General features: G+C 32.4%; 3 protein-coding genes across 4 annotated transcripts; 2 read left to right on the forward strand and 1 right to left on the reverse strand.

Annotated features, from left to right (window-relative positions):
* Window positions 1-4,019: 4,019 nt before the first annotated feature.
* LOC106658845 (probable ribosome production factor 1) lies at window positions 4,020-5,436 on the forward strand. Its single transcript, XM_014380980.2, has 3 exons — window positions 4,020-4,754; window positions 4,825-5,089; window positions 5,165-5,436. Exons 1-3 carry the CDS (start codon window positions 4,172-4,174, stop codon window positions 5,340-5,342), a joined length of 1,026 nt encoding a protein of 341 aa, XP_014236466.1. The 5' UTR covers window positions 4,020-4,171; the 3' UTR covers window positions 5,343-5,436.
* Window positions 5,437-5,784: 348 nt separating this feature from the next.
* On the forward strand, window positions 5,785-10,021 carry LOC106658667 (ataxin-7-like protein 1). Of its 2 annotated transcripts, none has more exons than XM_014380722.2 (6): window positions 5,785-6,360; window positions 7,375-7,434; window positions 7,533-7,637; window positions 7,715-8,421; window positions 8,758-8,808; window positions 8,885-10,021. In XM_014380722.2, the coding sequence occupies exons 1-6, from the start codon at window positions 6,249-6,251 to the stop codon at window positions 9,554-9,556; spliced, it is 1,707 nt and encodes a 568-aa protein (XP_014236208.1). In that variant the 5' UTR covers window positions 5,785-6,248; the 3' UTR covers window positions 9,557-10,021. The 2 variants fall into 2 exon arrangements, with proteins under 2 accessions (XP_014236208.1, XP_014236209.1); XM_014380723.2 differs by having other exon boundaries at window positions 5,787-6,333.
* Window positions 10,022-12,376: 2,355 nt separating this feature from the next.
* LOC106658774 (triokinase/FMN cyclase-like) lies at window positions 12,377-16,326 on the reverse strand. The gene is made up of 11 exons (XM_014380887.2): window positions 15,955-16,326; window positions 15,572-15,885; window positions 15,419-15,488; window positions 15,230-15,340; window positions 15,081-15,169; window positions 14,782-14,998; window positions 14,475-14,720; window positions 14,005-14,400; window positions 13,674-13,930; window positions 13,481-13,602; window positions 12,377-12,704 (listed from the first exon to the last, which is right to left on the reverse strand). Exons 2-11 carry the CDS (start codon window positions 15,692-15,694, stop codon window positions 12,584-12,586), a joined length of 1,752 nt encoding a protein of 583 aa, XP_014236373.1. The 5' UTR covers window positions 15,695-15,885; window positions 15,955-16,326; the 3' UTR covers window positions 12,377-12,583.
* Between the last annotated feature and the right edge of the window lie 70 nt (window positions 16,327-16,396).

A 16,396-nucleotide genomic window follows, 5' to 3' on the forward strand; every position in this document is an offset into this window, starting at 1 on the left:
GTCTACACGGCGACGCAAATGATTTAATTGCCAAATTTTACATATTGGCACGTGAGCACTTTAGGTGCGAGAATTTCAGCACTGGCACTTTCCGCAGGGCATTCCTGGCCGAGGACGTACGAATGCGTCTATTTGTACAAAATACGTCCTCACTTTTGTTTCAAACTCGGCCCGAACTCGTTACGCGCACTTTTTCATTAAAAAATTAATTAATTATTTTAAGCCTTAATTGTATTCACACGCTTATACCGTTTACAGTTATAAGTACACGGATGTTTAGTATAGTCGCTTAGTCGCATAGGGAGAACAAAACAAAGTAAAATGTGTTATTTTGGTCCGCAGAAGGCTCAAAATTGTCTCTATAAAAGTGCAGCACGAGTAGTCGCGCATCAGTGCTAAAAAAAGCTTAACGTGTCAGTCCACATGCGTTAACAATGATGTTTTTGCCTAGGGAAAAATCCACGCTCACGTATCCGCTGGTGCTATTTGATATATACGTGGTTGACGTGCATACGTGCGTAATTAATGAAACCAATAAAGCCTCACGCTGCGCGCATGCTACTCGTCGTACGTATGGGTACAGGCTTTCCTCATGATTCCCCTTCCCGAAATTCGTTAAATTTAATTGGATGCGAGTAATCCTCGTGTGTCCAGTCGCCCGTGTGTATGGACACATGTGAGCCTAGGCATATGCAGGTAAATCCTTTTTCACGAATTCGTCAAAACTACGATGTTTTAATCGAGATGCGATATAAAATATACATGCGAGTGTAAGTGTAAGGAAATTCACGCACGTGAGCGCGTCATCGGATGATCGAACTGACTATACTCGGACAAAAAAATTAAAATGTATAATAATAATATCGTACTACATAAACCATAAATTCGTAAAATTATTATTTTCAATTTTTTCGTAAATAAATCTGACAAGAAGTTCAGTATGATGACATTTATATGTAAATTACTCATTAAATTACATTGCGCACATAACACGAAACTATTTCTGAGAATCGACAAATGTTTGGTAGAACTTTTTTTTATTGTCTTTTAACTCTATGTTTGTTTTGTGAATTTTTGTAACTATGAGGTAATACGAATCGACTGATCGAAGAATATGTAAAATTAGCAATGAGATAATGGATTTGATATTGCGATCGAAAAAAATAAATAATAGTACAAGTGAATAACTATAATACTATTATTAACGTCTTTTGAAGAATGAAAGAAAGCTACGAAAATAGGTAAAAACTTTTCACAAGCTAATAATCATAATCAGCTTGGTCTGCATTTACGTGTACGGGTGAGAAATGAAATAAAATATGATTGCGCGATCCTCTGAGTGCCTAAGCGGATTAATGCATCGAAGCGTGACGGACTGAAAATAGGTTGCACACGTATTCGACAGTAGCGGATGAATATTTGCATTGAGATTGCCGAAGGAAGGTCGAGCGAAGGCATTAAGTGCATATACGATCGACGTAGGCGTATAACAATAGGACTGGCTCGCGCTCATCGTCCACATATCCCTTTGATTGAAGTCCGGTGACATTGTATCGCCGCGAGCCTTACATAAACTATCTATATTCTGAAACGCGCGCGCCCTTACTCTAACCGATCATTGCATTTTGCGCGTGCTACGCTGCTTCCTTTATGAGTATAATATCTATATATACAAGGATGCATCCCTGCACCCATACGCATGCACTTTGTGCATTCCTTGCGCCTCGGGCTACTTTGCAGTTCGGATCTGCGCTAGGCTACAATATGCATAAAGGACTCCACTCGACCCAGGGAATTACTACGGTACACGAGTGCAGTCATCTACAACAGCATTGCCATGCTCTTCGGGCATCTGCAGTAATTGACTACTTCCTTTTATTCGCATTTCAACGTGTTGATTTTCAGTCTACATATTGTAGCTATATTAAGAGCTGAACAATCATTTCGATCTTCCGGTTCAAAAATGTCAACTAATCGAATCTGACAAAAGCTAAATCCTATAAATCTTTGTGCTTTAAAAATTCAAGTCTTCGATCTATCTGCAATCGTAAGTAAGAGCATCTAGCTTGAACCCTAACTCACTTATAAAAATCAGATTCGACCTTAAATTCTAAGAATATCAAAAGACTTTCGACTTGTGAATAAATTTAGACACAAAGAAAGCTGGTAATATTAATCGTCCAGTTTTCGAACACCGACCCAGCTCATCATGTGCCAGTACTAGGCCTGAACTTTGCAAACGATGTCAATACTGAATACCAATGCTGGACCAGTTTTAGTTATATACGCAACAGATAACAACTTTACCAACATTGGCTTCAACGTATATTACTATCAATTACATAAGCTTAAAACTCTGTTATATTTTTGATTCGAGGACTGAAAGCATCATAAATGAGTATACGTATCATTTGAATAAAAATTATTAAAAATAACTATGGGTGATTTAAAAATTAATATTCGTTTAGAATAGAGTTATAAATCGTTCAAAAAAGAACAGATAATTTTAACTGCATCGATACATTTTCTCTAAATTCAAAAATAATAAATATAGAAGTTAAAAGCATTTTTTATCTCGTCAAAATTTTATTTTAATGCTACCCCAGCCGAAACTAACCGTTTTTGTCCCGGCAGCCAAAACGAAAAAGTTAATTTCTGCTGGGGGAATCATGAAAAATAGTACACGCACCTATGAAGCGAAAAAGAAAGCCTCAGAGCACGTAATATACTATAAAATACCAACTATTACATGAAGTATCCAAATTGAACAGCCATAATTTGACGAACACATTTCATTACATTCAATTCCAATCTGAAATTTAAATCATAAAAGATGGTAGTTGTAATCAAAAATGAGATGTAAGGGAACAAAGACAGTCAAAATATCTTAATTTTTATAATATATGTAAGATAATTATTGAATTATCTTACGATGTAGAACAGGAAGGGTTGGCCAAAAATAATGCGGTTGAAGCTAGTGAATACTGAAATTATATTCACAATATTTACAATGATCGTAGACATACACTATATTTACAAAAGACTTATCCATCATACATCATACCTGAATCAACAGCATGTATACAAGTACGAGAAAACTTTTATGTGCTTGTTCTGGTTGCAAGATCACGACTGACTCTCGTTACAATTATTACACGCGTATATACATCGACGACCGATGCTGATGAGCGGCTTTTCACACGTCGCTCTTAAGTTTGTACTCCTTTCAAACTTACATATATTTTGAAAAATTCTTTCAATTTTAAACGTTATTCTTGGTCACTCAAGTTTCTACTCGTCTACTCAGATTGCGTAAATTACTTAATTGAAATGTTCAAAATTTTACAAAATAAATGTTTAATCGAATTTAACTTTATTTATTTATTAATAATATTAATTATGTACTAATAAACATTATTATTGATGATATTTGTTGCAAAGCCCGCCGTCAACCAGCAGCCCTCGCTGCGCTCTGGCCGCAAATGGCTATCTCATAAGCTATTGATTTTAGAGAGAAAGTTTACCAGAACAAAAAAGTTTTAGAATTGTTTAAGGAACAATCTCAAATTTTTTCAGAATTTTCGGAGACAATTTTTCAATTTTCGGGAATTTTCGGGAAAATCCGGTTTTTCAAAACCACTTCCAAAATTTCTGACTATTAAAACTATTATAAATTAAACTATTTAAAATCGCTGCCATACGGCGATGACGAGCCTCGCAGAAGTTTGAATGAAAAATCTACAAGGATGAGGCCACAAAACATCCGATAAATTAAATGCGCGCATCACATTTGCCTCAGCTATCAGCCACACCACCAAACTAAAAAAGAAGGGTTCTTTTTTCTTTTTTGATATTCAATCGAGAAACTATTAAGGTTTTTTAGTGAGGCTAATGACTTATAGACAAATGTAATTCGCGCCGCAGCTGTTCTTTGGCCTCCCCTCCGCACATTATGCGTAGCGCTGGCATCGTTAATACACACAACCAAAAAATAGTGTGTCGCTACATGTGTACTCTTAACTCCTAGACTTATAAGTATACGCCTGACGGTCGACCCGCGTGTAAAGGGGGCTTGTGATAGAGGTTATAAAAATTGTTTTTTTCCTATAGTGAATTATTTGTGTTTTTGTGTTATCTAATCTATTGATTGAACTACATCCAAAGATTCAGGATGAAGTCTTCAAAGAAAGATTTGATGGTTAATCCATTTTTCAAAATAAAAAAAGAAAACGACCAAAAAGAATCTAAGAAAAAAATTAAAGAAGAAAAAGAAGATAAAGTGGAATTACCAGCTGAAATTACAGTTAATGCCATAAGAAATAAAGTTGTACGACAAAAAAAATATGAGGCATTGCAAAAAGAAAAGAAAAAAGCTAAAAAAGAAAGAAGAAAAGCACGAGCAAAGGCTGGTGAACCAAAACAGATTCCTCACACTATTGAAAGTCTTAGAGAGAAAGATGAAACTATGATTTTTGGTAGCATTGATGATGAAGAAAATGCTGAATATAAAATTGACATGGAACATGATGAATTTGCTTCTTATTATCGAGAAGAGTATGAGCCAAAAGTATTAATTACTTACTCTGATAACCCTCACACCAAAACAAGAATTTTTGGTAGAGAGTTGACCAGAATCATTCCAAATTCCATTTCATTATACAGAAACAGGTCTGGTGTAAAAAAAATGGTAGACAGTTGTATTAAAAGAAATTTTACTGATATTATTGTAGTTAATGAAAATCAGTGCAAACCAAGTAAGTTTACTACTATTTGCATATTAAAAATAAAATACTCTACTTATTACAATTATTTAAATTTCTACAGATGGCCTATTGATAATACATTTGCCTAATGGACCTACCATGCATTGTAAACTAAGCAATGTAAAACTTACCACAGATTTAAAAAAAGATCATAAAGAAATAACTCAACATCGTCCAGAAGTAATTTTAAATAATTTTACCACTCGGCTGGGTCACACTTGTGCTAGAATGTTTGGTGCATTATTTCATTATCAACCGGAATTCAAGGGACGTAGAGTGGTAACGTTTCATAATCAAAGAGATTATATTTTCTTCAGACATCATAGGTAATCATTTTTTACTTTACAAAATTTTTAAATATAAAAACAACATTTGCATTAACCGTTTAAAAATGTTTGCAGGTATGAATTTGATAAAAAAACTGGAAAACCAAGGCTTAGGGAATTAGGTCCAAGATTCACACTGAGGCTTCGATCCATTCAACATGGTACATTTGATAGTAAATATGGTGATTACGAATGGATAATTCAAGGTAGACGTCACCAAATGGAAACTAGTCGCAGGAAATTTTTCTTGTAAACTATTTTTTTATTTAAATTCTATGCTAAATAGTTGACAATAACTACTATTGAAAGTTTGATTTGCATCAAATTAAAAATCTGAAAACAAAAAATGATTGTTAATAATGCATTGATTATTTATTATTTATTATTTATGTACAGTGGTAAATTAAATACATTTTTTATAAATTACGTAATAAAATTTACTTGTAAAAAACTTTAGAATTTTTTTACAACCATAAAACCAAAACGATATCAATATTACTGGTAAAAATAGAATTATTCTCAATGAGAATAAACATTGATTTCTTCTTGAAATTTACCGCTTTTTAAGCGGCTCATCGATCATTGGCATTGTTTCTGGTAACTTGACCCCAGATCAATGTATGGAATGCATTTAACAAATGAGGAAAGAAAAGGGTTGATACCTGAAGGATAATGTGTCTCAACTTTGGCTTCGGAATTAAAATGTTTACATAAATTGAAAACAAAACTATTCCCGTGAAATTTTGCCTTCGGCAATTAATAGAACGCGGCATTTTTTATGCGATGGTTGGTTAAATTGTTTTACTGGTTGCTAATTTAATATGATATTTAAAATTCAGTTCGTCAACGAAGTTGCGCTACAAAAAAAAATGAATGAAAGTGAACGGTCATATGAGCAGATCGTTTAGCCTATTAGTGCGGACCACAACGATGCACTTACACACTGTTCCATATTAGACTACGTAAAAAGTTGGCATTTTTGCAGGCGACAGCGGAACTAACGGTAAATTTCACATAAGCAGAACAAACACCACCACGGGCCACGGCCACCCCATCGTCAGTGCGCCGCCAAGTATAATAGTATGTGTGTTGTGAAGTTTTGCTTGCTTAAAGTGTGAATTGTGTTATAAGTAAATTGAACTGGACTATTACCACAAAAATGTCAGATCGTAACAGCCCGAGTTTTTTCCATGGACAACCCTGGTCCAGTTGGATAGAAACAATTGGACGCGACAAACCTTTAAGTAAGCATTTAAAAAAAAACGTTTTAGGTTAGTTTTATAACCTTTTAAATTATTTTATTTTTATTAATATAATTACTTGTTAATTTTATACTTTGACATAAGTGTATTCAGTATACTTCAATATTTAGAGTTTCGTGGTTTATCAATATTATGTCAACGTTTGACATTCAATTGATTTGTGTCATATATAATCAAAATAATTACTTTTAGTTTTTACCCTCGAAAAACCTACTTAATGTACTACTGCCTAGATGAAGCGAATTTTTATTTAACAGTTTTCACTATCATGTACTATAATTTTTATCATAGATAGATTTATTATAGAAACCTGTAAATATATCAAGTTCAAATAAACAAAATATCTTGTGCTATTGACTGAATTTCATATTTTAAAATGAACGATGAATTCCATTGATAATCCGAACAAAATCGAATTCGCGCATAATTTTTATGAACTATTAAACTTTTTTATGATTTTATAAAATTTTATAAAAGGACGGACTTTGGACTCGCATAAAAGTTTATAAAAGTTTATAAGAAAAATGTATGAATATTCATTAGAGTTTCCAATCGTTAATAAAATTTAATTAAAGTTTACAACGTTCTAACTTCATGGCGTATTTGACGATACATGAACGCAACTATGATAAAACTATTATTTATTTTTTTTAAACTCAGAAACAGCAAAAATTTCTATCCAAAAATTGATGATTTATTTTTAACTTATAAACGGTAACATTAAAAAAATGTTTAAACTTTAATTAAGATTTATAAAATTTTCTCGATCTTTTATAAACTTGAATCTATTTTTTTTTTGTGTGTTTATAAATATAATAAAAATTGATAACATTTTTTCACAAATAAATAAATAAATAATTTTATAACTTTTATAAACTTTTTTTGAAATTTAATACAAGTTTATTCAACCTTTTAATTAAATTTTATGAAAGCACATAAAAGTAACTCTATTTCTGTATAAGTAGAACAATTCTTACCTAAAAGAAATTTTTATTCTGTTTATTTACAATTGAATTATTGTAGGTGATGAAGAAGAAGTTGATAATGAGGCTTCAAACAAAGTAATGCGACTCTCACGAGAAGGTGAATATATATTCATCTCATAATTTTAAATTAGTTGTCAAAATAAACTGGAAAAATGTATGATATGTAGCAATTAATAACTAACAAATATTTTACAGACGTCGATTTGTATGGGTTTTGCCCAGAAACAGACCCATTTTATGCTGTGATATGTGAATATTGTCAAAGCATTGTGAAACCACAAGCCTTCAAACACCATATTGGTAAATTTTTGAAATTTTTAATAATAAATGATTATTTACATTTTGATATAAGTATTAAAAAAAAAAATCTTCTACAGCAACTAAACACTCTGATAAAAGCGTTAAAACTTCTCAAAATATTAACAATTCAAAACAGTTGACAAAACTACCCATTTGTAAAGTATCAAAATTAAAGACCAAGCAATTAAAGGAACTTACAAGTAATAAAAATCAAGCTGTAGCAGTTAAACAACAGAATACTGAACAATTAGCAGTATCACTGACAAAATCACCACAATCTCCTAGTGATTCCAATACAAACGTGATTAAACAAAATACCAGTACTTCATTTCAAACACCTACATCTCAAGTAAAAACAAGTACAAAACGGAAAAAACCAAAAGCTGATCGTTCTCTCTTGAAAGACAGAGAGTATGATCCCGATCGACACTGTGGGGTATGGAATGATGAGTCCCAAAAGCCATGCACAAGATCGTTAACATGCAAGGCACATACTGTCTCTCTAAGGCGTACAGTTCCTGGTCGAAGCAAAACATTTGATATACTCTTAGCTGAACATCGAGCTTCGAAAGAGCCTACTGCCACAAAGCTAGCAGCAAAACTGGTTTCGATGAAAACGACAAATTTATCACCAGTGGAAAATGTAAAGTTAACCAGTACTAATCAAGTAATCACAGGTGGTACTCTAGCATCTGCTGTATCTGCTACTTCAAACAATGAGACAACTGAGTCTCCAAATTCACCACCAGTTTTATCATTGCCAGATTCATATGCACTGCCCCAGGTAATTCTAAATTTAATTCAACTATGGTTCACTATCCTACTTCTTTTCTAGCATTACTATTCTCATCAGTATTTTAATCTTAAATTCTTTGTAAAAAATTTAAAAAGTCTAAGTTTGCACAATTACCTTCTGCTGCTTAGAATCAACTATAATTTTTTTCTGTTAATATTCAACTTCATTTCCTCAAAAATAAAATGATTCAATTCAATTTATATTTACAAAGTAGTTGTTCACAATTTTTCGTATGAAAAATAGACACATAATTAGACATAACAATGTAAACAAATATAAATAAATAAATAGGCTTTTGTTATATACTTCTATTTGTTATTACAGGCGGTAGACTTACTGTATAGATGTCTTGCCCCTCATGGTTCCAATAAAAATGTAATCATGGTTTCTTAGTTTACATAAAAATTATAAAATTGCTATGAGAAAAATATTAATGCAAATAATTTTTTAGGTCAAATTGGAAGATCAATTGGAGAATGATCTTGAGCAGAAAAACTTACAAAATACTGTTTGCAAAACAGAAGTAGATAATAGTACTGTGAAGATTGAAAGCTTATCACTACCACAAATTTCAGTGGTATTACCATCTCTTACCTCTATGAAAACATCCAATTTAATGCCTCAATATGCAACAGGTAGTACCAATAGAGGATCAGCTAATGACATGAATCAGCAGCTTCTGAATAGTACCAGAATGCAGGCAAAATATACAAGTGATAATAAAGTCAAGTTAGAAATTGATAATAAGAGTGCAGCTAAGTATTCTTCGCTGTTAATAAACAATAAAATGGATAACCACGAAAATCGCCATTCCAAACTAAATTATTACACTTCCGATGGCGAAGTTTTATATGAGCAGGAAAGTTCTAAAAAAATTATCACAAATGGTGGGAGAAAATTATCTTTGCATCACCCTTACCATCAAAATCGTATTGTTCGGTTAAAGCATGACATGTCAGAATTTTCACAACTAAAGTGTTTAGAAGTTGCAACATCTCCTATAGTAACTACAAATATCACAAACTTTGAGAACGTTACATGGCAGAAACAGCATCCGCAGCCTATGGCAGTTAGCCGCTGGCTTAAAATTAGTTCCAAAAAATATAATTTCAATATTCACTGACATAAAGCTTTACCCACCCCTGGCTAAAAATAGAAATGCTTAAAATGAGTGATGATGCACTTTGAAAATGTGTATTATCTCTAAAACATCGGTATTTTTGAAATTCTGTACTATTTATAAATGAAATTTCATCTTTTGTTAAGATACCAAACTTTAATTTAATTAATTTCAATATCACAGTTTTCAATCCATGATAGTCAGAAAAACTTGTGATACATTGAAATCTCCTGATTGTAAATATGAATAATTGAAGCAGATATGTTGTGATATTATACATTTGATCTATTTTGCCCTTTTGAAAAAATCAATTATTTTTTAATTGTAAATCAATTTATTACTTGAATTCAATTTTTTTTTATTTAAATTGAAATATTCAATGTTTATTATTTATATAACTTCAATTGCATGCTCCTAATCATCATCATTATGCATAAGTAAAAGATCCATTGTGATTTATGTATTGAAGAATCTTCAAGAAAACCTCTTAAAGAAAACTTCATGCAAGAGCATCATTATATTATAGTATTTTTCTCCTAGGGAGTGAAAAACTAGAAAATCTCAGAGCACGTGGAATTTATCAGCCAAGACTTCTCTGAGACTTTTTTCACAACATAGGTGCAAATAAAGCTTTTTTTGAATCCCCCTTGGAGGGATATTTCGATTTCGCTTGGTGCAAAATGTTACTTTAGGTTTCGATGGCCTAAAAATTGTCATATTTGCGTACGACGGCGCGCTAATAGTTTTCTAGTTGATTAAATCCCTCTGTAGATTAAATACTAAATTAATTAGAAGTTTAGTTCAAAGCGAGCTAAAAATGTTCAAAGGTAGTTTAGTTAGACTGATCCTTATTTTCCAAAGTGTTTTAGAATCCACAGTAGAATCATAGTGGGCAATTTAAAAACGTGATAATACAAAAAATTCCTGATCAATTTAAGTGAAAAAAGCACCCTGTTACTCGTTACTATTTTGTATCCGAAGAGGAAGAAATATGTCTTTTCAAAAAGAAACGAGTTTCGCTTCTTCAAATTGTGGCAAATGTTGAAAATTATTTTTTGAGCCCAGTGTGTTAGAGAGGATACAAACACTGTGAAAAATTAAGACTAGTCTAATGAGTATACCATAATAAACTTATTTGTTTCATAGAAATTAGGTTGTTATATATTTTGTCAATTTTTTGTATATAAAATATTGTATATAAAATATCAATTCATTAAGCTAAAATGTAGAAACTTATTGCTAAACGCGTTATAATTGTAATGTGCAAAAATGTTCAAGACTAATCCGACAGTACTCATTGTTTCATTGTTATTCATGTCTAGGAAACGAAAAAATATGAAAAACCTCCGCTGACGCGTAATTAAAGATGTGTTGGCGAAGCCTCGACTGATGATTACACATGTCCTGGGATTTTTCGGATTTTCGTGGCTTAAGGCAGTGATAATTTACCAGTTTCATCTTTTTCTTATCTTGTATTACAAAAAAAAATCACCTCGTTGTTAAGATCAATTTTGTTTATCTACAGATTTATTTTCAAATCACTACTTTTTTTAGAAAATTGAAATTATTAAAATAAGATTAAAATATGAAAAATTCGACTAAACTTTGATTAATTTATGTATACTCAAATGTTTTAGTTTAAAAAAAAAATTCTCATACAAAAAAAGAAACTCAAGCTTAAGTCGCAACATCAGAGGTTTACCTTTTTTTATTAAAAATGGACATTTATGAAATTATGTATCAATAGATGAAATTTATCTTAACAACTATGTATATAAAAGCAAATGAGCTCTATGATTATGAGATTTATTAAATTATAGGAGCTGAAATTAGGGAAAAATTAAGAGTAAAAAGTCAATTTTTATAGATGAAAAGGTATTTTTCATTATGAATATGTTAGCATCATAATGTATTATTATTGTTCAATATAATATATACATATTACTACATGAATTCTTTTTGTATCAGTATTATACATTTTTTTAAATTTTTATAATTGTAACTTTTTGGTGTTTGAAAAACCATGAGATCTATTTTTCTTTCAATAAAGTGTCTTGCAATAGTTGTAGATTTCGCAAGATTGTTACAAGAATATTGATTGAAAGTATGGTGTAAACCCAATTTCAATTATTTTTTTATGCATTATTTTGTCACTTTAACTTGTTAATGAATCAATTTTCATAAAAAGATACGATGTTATTGATAGGAACAATTGAGTTCAAATTTACAAATGTATAAAAGTGTGTATCAAGTGTGCCTGAACCGTGTGAAAACTCATGAAATTATATTACTCAATTTTTCAACGTATCTAGATTGTGATATTTAAAAGTCGATCCTGGAAGTTGAACGTAGAACTTTTAAAAATTTAAACTGTGGTGTCAAAACGAGTCCCTTGCATCAATCGTTGCTGTAGTTTGAATAGTATTACGACTTTTTTGTACATAAAATATAGATATATCAATGCGGAGTTTTGTTCCGTTTTAAAACGCTTATACGAATATTATATGTGTGTGTACATATATACTAACTACGTTATTTCGAAGATTAAAAATAATTACAAATAACTAAAATTATTCAATTTATTCTTACATACTACATGTATAAATAGATAAATTAATGGCAGCTAAAACGAGTCGGCGTGCCTATTCTTATTTTTCAAAATTGCACTTCACAAAGACTGAAAGTCCTTAAGTAATTGTAACAAGAGAGTTCAGTTTCAATTTTGAAGAAAATGAAAATGAATTCATTAATTGTGTATGTACGCTAACGCTGTGTATATATAGTGTACTTAGATTTTTTCAAAATAAATGAATGATGTTTAAAAAACAACTTTTACTTAACATGAATTTCGTTATTTTTTTTTTTGTTAAACATAGAAATTATAAAACAATTTTTACTTAGTACTTGGAGAAATAAAGTAAGCAATAAAATAATTGACAATGTATAACAATAGAGACAATCAGGGAGATATTTTTTTCATAACATACTGTGTTCTGAAAAACTCTCAAATGGACGTTTATTTTGCCTGGGTTAAAGCGATAAGTCTATCATTGCTGTTGCGATGGCTTTGATCCACACCGATGCACCAAACGCACCAGCATCCATGTCTTTAAGGTATTTCAATTGTTTTACATAGCTCGCTCGGCCAGCCCTTGAATAAAAAGTTCGTTTTAATAGTATGCTAAAATACAAGGCGTTGCTAACTCCTTACGGAAAAATTGGTTTTAATTGAATTTAAAAAAAAAAAGAAATAACATGCATAAACTATAATAGTAATGTGAGAAATGAATTTCATCTACGTATCCTTACAAAGCCTCTTATGGGTCCAATTATTTTACAAGCAGTTGCTGTGCAAAGCTGTTATTATATATTTCAAATTTATTACTTTAAACCTGAGTAAGATATTCAAAATGTTTCTCTTAAAGTTATCGCGCAACTGAAAAAATTGGAGACAAGACACAAAGAGCTTACAAAACATCTTAAACTCTTATGTTTCGTATCGTTCGTTTTCGTATTTCTTGGGTGTTCATTTTGTTTTCCTTTTTTTTTATTTTGGCAAATTATGCTTTAGTTTACCCGTTGTAAGATTCAGAGCAGACCATTTGAACTACGGCGCATAGGTGGAGTATTAAACTCATTCAGAACATTAATCGTTACGACCACTATCTCACGCACGGAAACTACTTTATCTCCGAAAAAAATCAAAATTTTGTAATTATAAAAAAAGCAACGAAAAGGGAAAAAAATCTTACTAAAAATTATTACTAAAAATGCAATGAAAAATTTCTAGTTGAAGACGTACATATCGAATCCTTTAAAAATTCGAAAGAAGAATGAATAAATTTATTCATTAAATATACAAGAAAGCCAACTTGACCGAGGATTTTGCAAAACCAATTTAATAGAGCCGATCGTTCGAAAATTTACCTAGGAATCAAATATTTTGTCGCTTCGGCGTGTTTCTCAGCAGCTTTCGCCACTATAGACAATACTGCGTCGTTTGCAAAATTACTTTTCAAATCTTGAAGCGTAGGCTCCAAAACATCGATCTGTGCGAAAAAAAATCAACGAAATTGAAAAATTACAAAACTGTGTCATTTTAATTAGTTTGATATTCTACCATTGTCTTGTCTCCCAAACGAGCTGCACTGTAATTTTTTATTCCTTCAATTCCCGCAGACCAAGCTTCCATCCAAATTTGAAGCCAATTATTATTTTTGAGAATTTGTTTTTTGATACTGGCTGAGGCAGTGGTGAACATTAAACCGTACAAAGCACCGGATGTTCCTCCCATACGATTCTCGGCTATGCTGGCAATCTCCGTAAGTAAAGTTGCAGGATGAGACAAACTAAGCTGATCGATCGATGATGAAATCCCTGCAAATTTTCAATGCAAAATTCTGAATATTCGAAATAAATTCTGACTTAATATCTAATCTGACACACTTCACCATTAGCGAGTCGTTTGAGAGTCGAACCACAATCATTGTCACCACAAGCTCGGTCCAAATCGTTAATCGTCCTTTCCTCGTGAATAATTTCTCCGCAGGCTTTGTTCAAGCAAATTTTCATCAACTCTGTTTGTTTCTTGTTTAGAGCGGGTCCCAAAAGACATTTACTTTCTTTTTGATCAACTTCGAGTGATTTTTTTATCGGTTCTCTGGTTGATGGTATACTAAGCGATCCACCCGGCCACTTGGGAGCGTTTGTTGTTTGATCGAGAGCCTCTATTATAAATGAATCGTCGGCGGCAGCAAGTTTTAGGCACGTTACGTGTACACCTGCACTATCTAAGGATGACATTAAAGTTCCCGAGTATATCCGAACTGGTTGAATATTTTTTTCACCTGAAAGAAAAAAAGGATAAAATTGTTATCTTAATTGATCCTTATTTTTGTCTCTTCGTTCAGAAGCCTCTTACGCAATTGTTCGACGACTTCTTTTGTCACAATTCCTTGCTCCAACTGACTTAATCCACCGAAATTGTTTATCAAAACTATCACTTTATCTTGTTCCTGCAGTTGCAGCGTTTTTATGATGGTATCAAGCATGAGTCCGACCATGAAACGAGCTTTTTGTAGCTTGATTCTTTTGTATCCAGCTTCACCGTGTAATCCTTGTCCGAATTCAACCTCATCGTTCGGAAGTGTGAACATTGGACCCCGACCTAATTACGGCACATACATTAATTTTCAATGAATTTTATTTGTATACTTTGGGCTATTCACCGGGCACAATGCAAGGAGTCAGTCCAATGGAGCACGAAGCTATGCGACTAGCTACCGATTGTGCCCAATTAGTGACTTCCTCCAGATTTCGGCCCATTTGTGCGAAAGCTCCGGCAATTTTGATGACCAACAAAATGCCAGGTAGAGCGCGTTTTCCAGCAATGCCAAGTTCATCGTCCGGAATGCTGCAGTCCTCACCAACTATTACTTGGTTGACCTATAACATTTTTTCTCTCAAAAATGCATCGATTTATATATGCGTTCACTTTGTTTGAATAGCATATTTTTGAATTTCGTACTTTTAAACCTGAACTTCTTGCTTTTTCGATTGCCAAACCGAAATTCAAACAATCACCAGTATAATTGGGAATAATCACGAGGCATCCAGCTGTAAAATCATTCATTCGTTACATTCCGGAAAAAGTACATACTGCGTGTAGTAGTATACCTTGACTAGCTCTACCGAGACATTTAATAGTCTGCAGTATGTGACTTGTGGGTGGTGCTGCGTAAATTGAGCCAGAAACCGATGCCGTCAGCATCCCATCGCCAACGAAGCCTGCGAGAAAAATTTCAATGTTAACTTATGACGCTAATAACTTTAACGTTCGCTGCTCTATCAGAGTAATCGACGAACCTGCGGGAAATGGCTCGTGCCCACTTCCTCCGCCACTGATGATGGATACTTTGTTGTTACTAGTGCTCCACTATAGATGAAAAATCAACACGTTTGAGCCATCTCGCACTACAGCTTGCTATCGCAATTTTCAACGCAATAATTAAAACTTACTCCACTTTTGAAAACCACACGTTCGAGCTCGTTCAATTCGAGCTGCGGATAAGTGAAAACCAATCCTTTCAGAGATTCGTCCACTGCGTCGTCCACCAAATTAAGCAAATGTTTCCCGGACATTGTGTGTTGATTGAAAGTCAACGACTCTTTTCGTGCCTATATACGAAAGACTGAGCCGACGATAAATGTGCCGATCTAAAGGGTCAAACGCGACTCAACGTGACACTGATAATTTTGAAAAGTAATGAGTTATCTTCTCATGCGACACATCCATACATACTTCAATTTTAATTTGAAGCTTATTGCCAATGCTGAAAGATTAAACGATATAGACACACGTATTATTTAATGACTTATGTAAGATCATCAACAAGTCTGACCTTGTTCCATACGATATCGATAATTCACTGAAAATTATCCCGTAGTAACTTATCTCTGCTAGTAGTTTTAAATAGAACGTTAACAAAGTAAAATGAGATCTGCACTTGAATCAATACTCTGATCTACTTGACTATCTGAAATATAAAATAACGTGTAAGATTTCATAAAAGAATCATTATAAATTCAATTTATGAATTTATAAAATTCTTCAATTCAACTTATTGATTGGTATTCTCTGTAAATTAAATCATATTTAATTGAGTGTGTATATTTGTGAAGCACTATTACTTTCATGCAATAATAATAAAATAAATAATAATAAAAAAAAAATAAAATTGTAAAAAATTTTGTATGCAACGCGAGTCCAGCTTTTTGCCCTTTGAACCCTTATGACAAAAATAAAGGATGATGGAATAAAATAAAGAGGAAACCATGAAAAAT

This window comes from Trichogramma pretiosum, unplaced genomic scaffold, assembly GCF_000599845.2.
Source record: "Trichogramma pretiosum strain Unisexual culture from Peru unplaced genomic scaffold, Tpre_2.0 scaffold5, whole genome shotgun sequence".
Classification (NCBI taxonomy): Eukaryota; Metazoa; Arthropoda; class Insecta; order Hymenoptera; family Trichogrammatidae; genus Trichogramma; species Trichogramma pretiosum.

Bases quoted from the DNA above. Each gene is read 5' to 3' on its own strand.
- LOC106658845 (XM_014380980.2), top strand. From the start codon at position 4,172: ATGAAGTCTTCAAAGAAAGATTTGATGGTTAATCCATTTTTCAAAATA. The intron at 4,755-4,824 runs GTAAGTTTACTA...AAATTTCTACAG, and splicing joins TGAAAATCAGTGCAAACCAA to ATGGCCTATTGATAATACAT. The intron at 5,090-5,164 runs GTAATCATTTTT...AAATGTTTGCAG, and splicing joins ATTTTCTTCAGACATCATAG to GTATGAATTTGATAAAAAAA.
- LOC106658667 (XM_014380722.2), top strand. From the start codon at position 6,249: ATGTCAGATCGTAACAGCCCGAGTTTTTTCCATGGACAACCCTGGTCC. The intron at 7,638-7,714 runs GTAAATTTTTGA...AATCTTCTACAG, and splicing joins AGCCTTCAAACACCATATTG to CAACTAAACACTCTGATAAA. The intron at 8,422-8,757 runs GTAATTCTAAAT...TTGTTATTACAG, and splicing joins ATTCATATGCACTGCCCCAG to GCGGTAGACTTACTGTATAG.
- LOC106658774 (XM_014380887.2), bottom strand. From the start codon at position 15,694: ATGTCCGGGAAACATTTGCTTAATTTGGTGGACGACGCAGTGGACGAA. The intron at 15,170-15,229 runs GTATACTACTAC...ATGATTTTACAG, and splicing joins TCTCGGTAGAGCTAGTCAAG to CTGGATGCCTCGTGATTATT. The intron at 13,603-13,673 runs GTAGAATATCAA...TTTTTCGCACAG, and splicing joins GTTTGGGAGACAAGACAATG to ATCGATGTTTTGGAGCCTAC.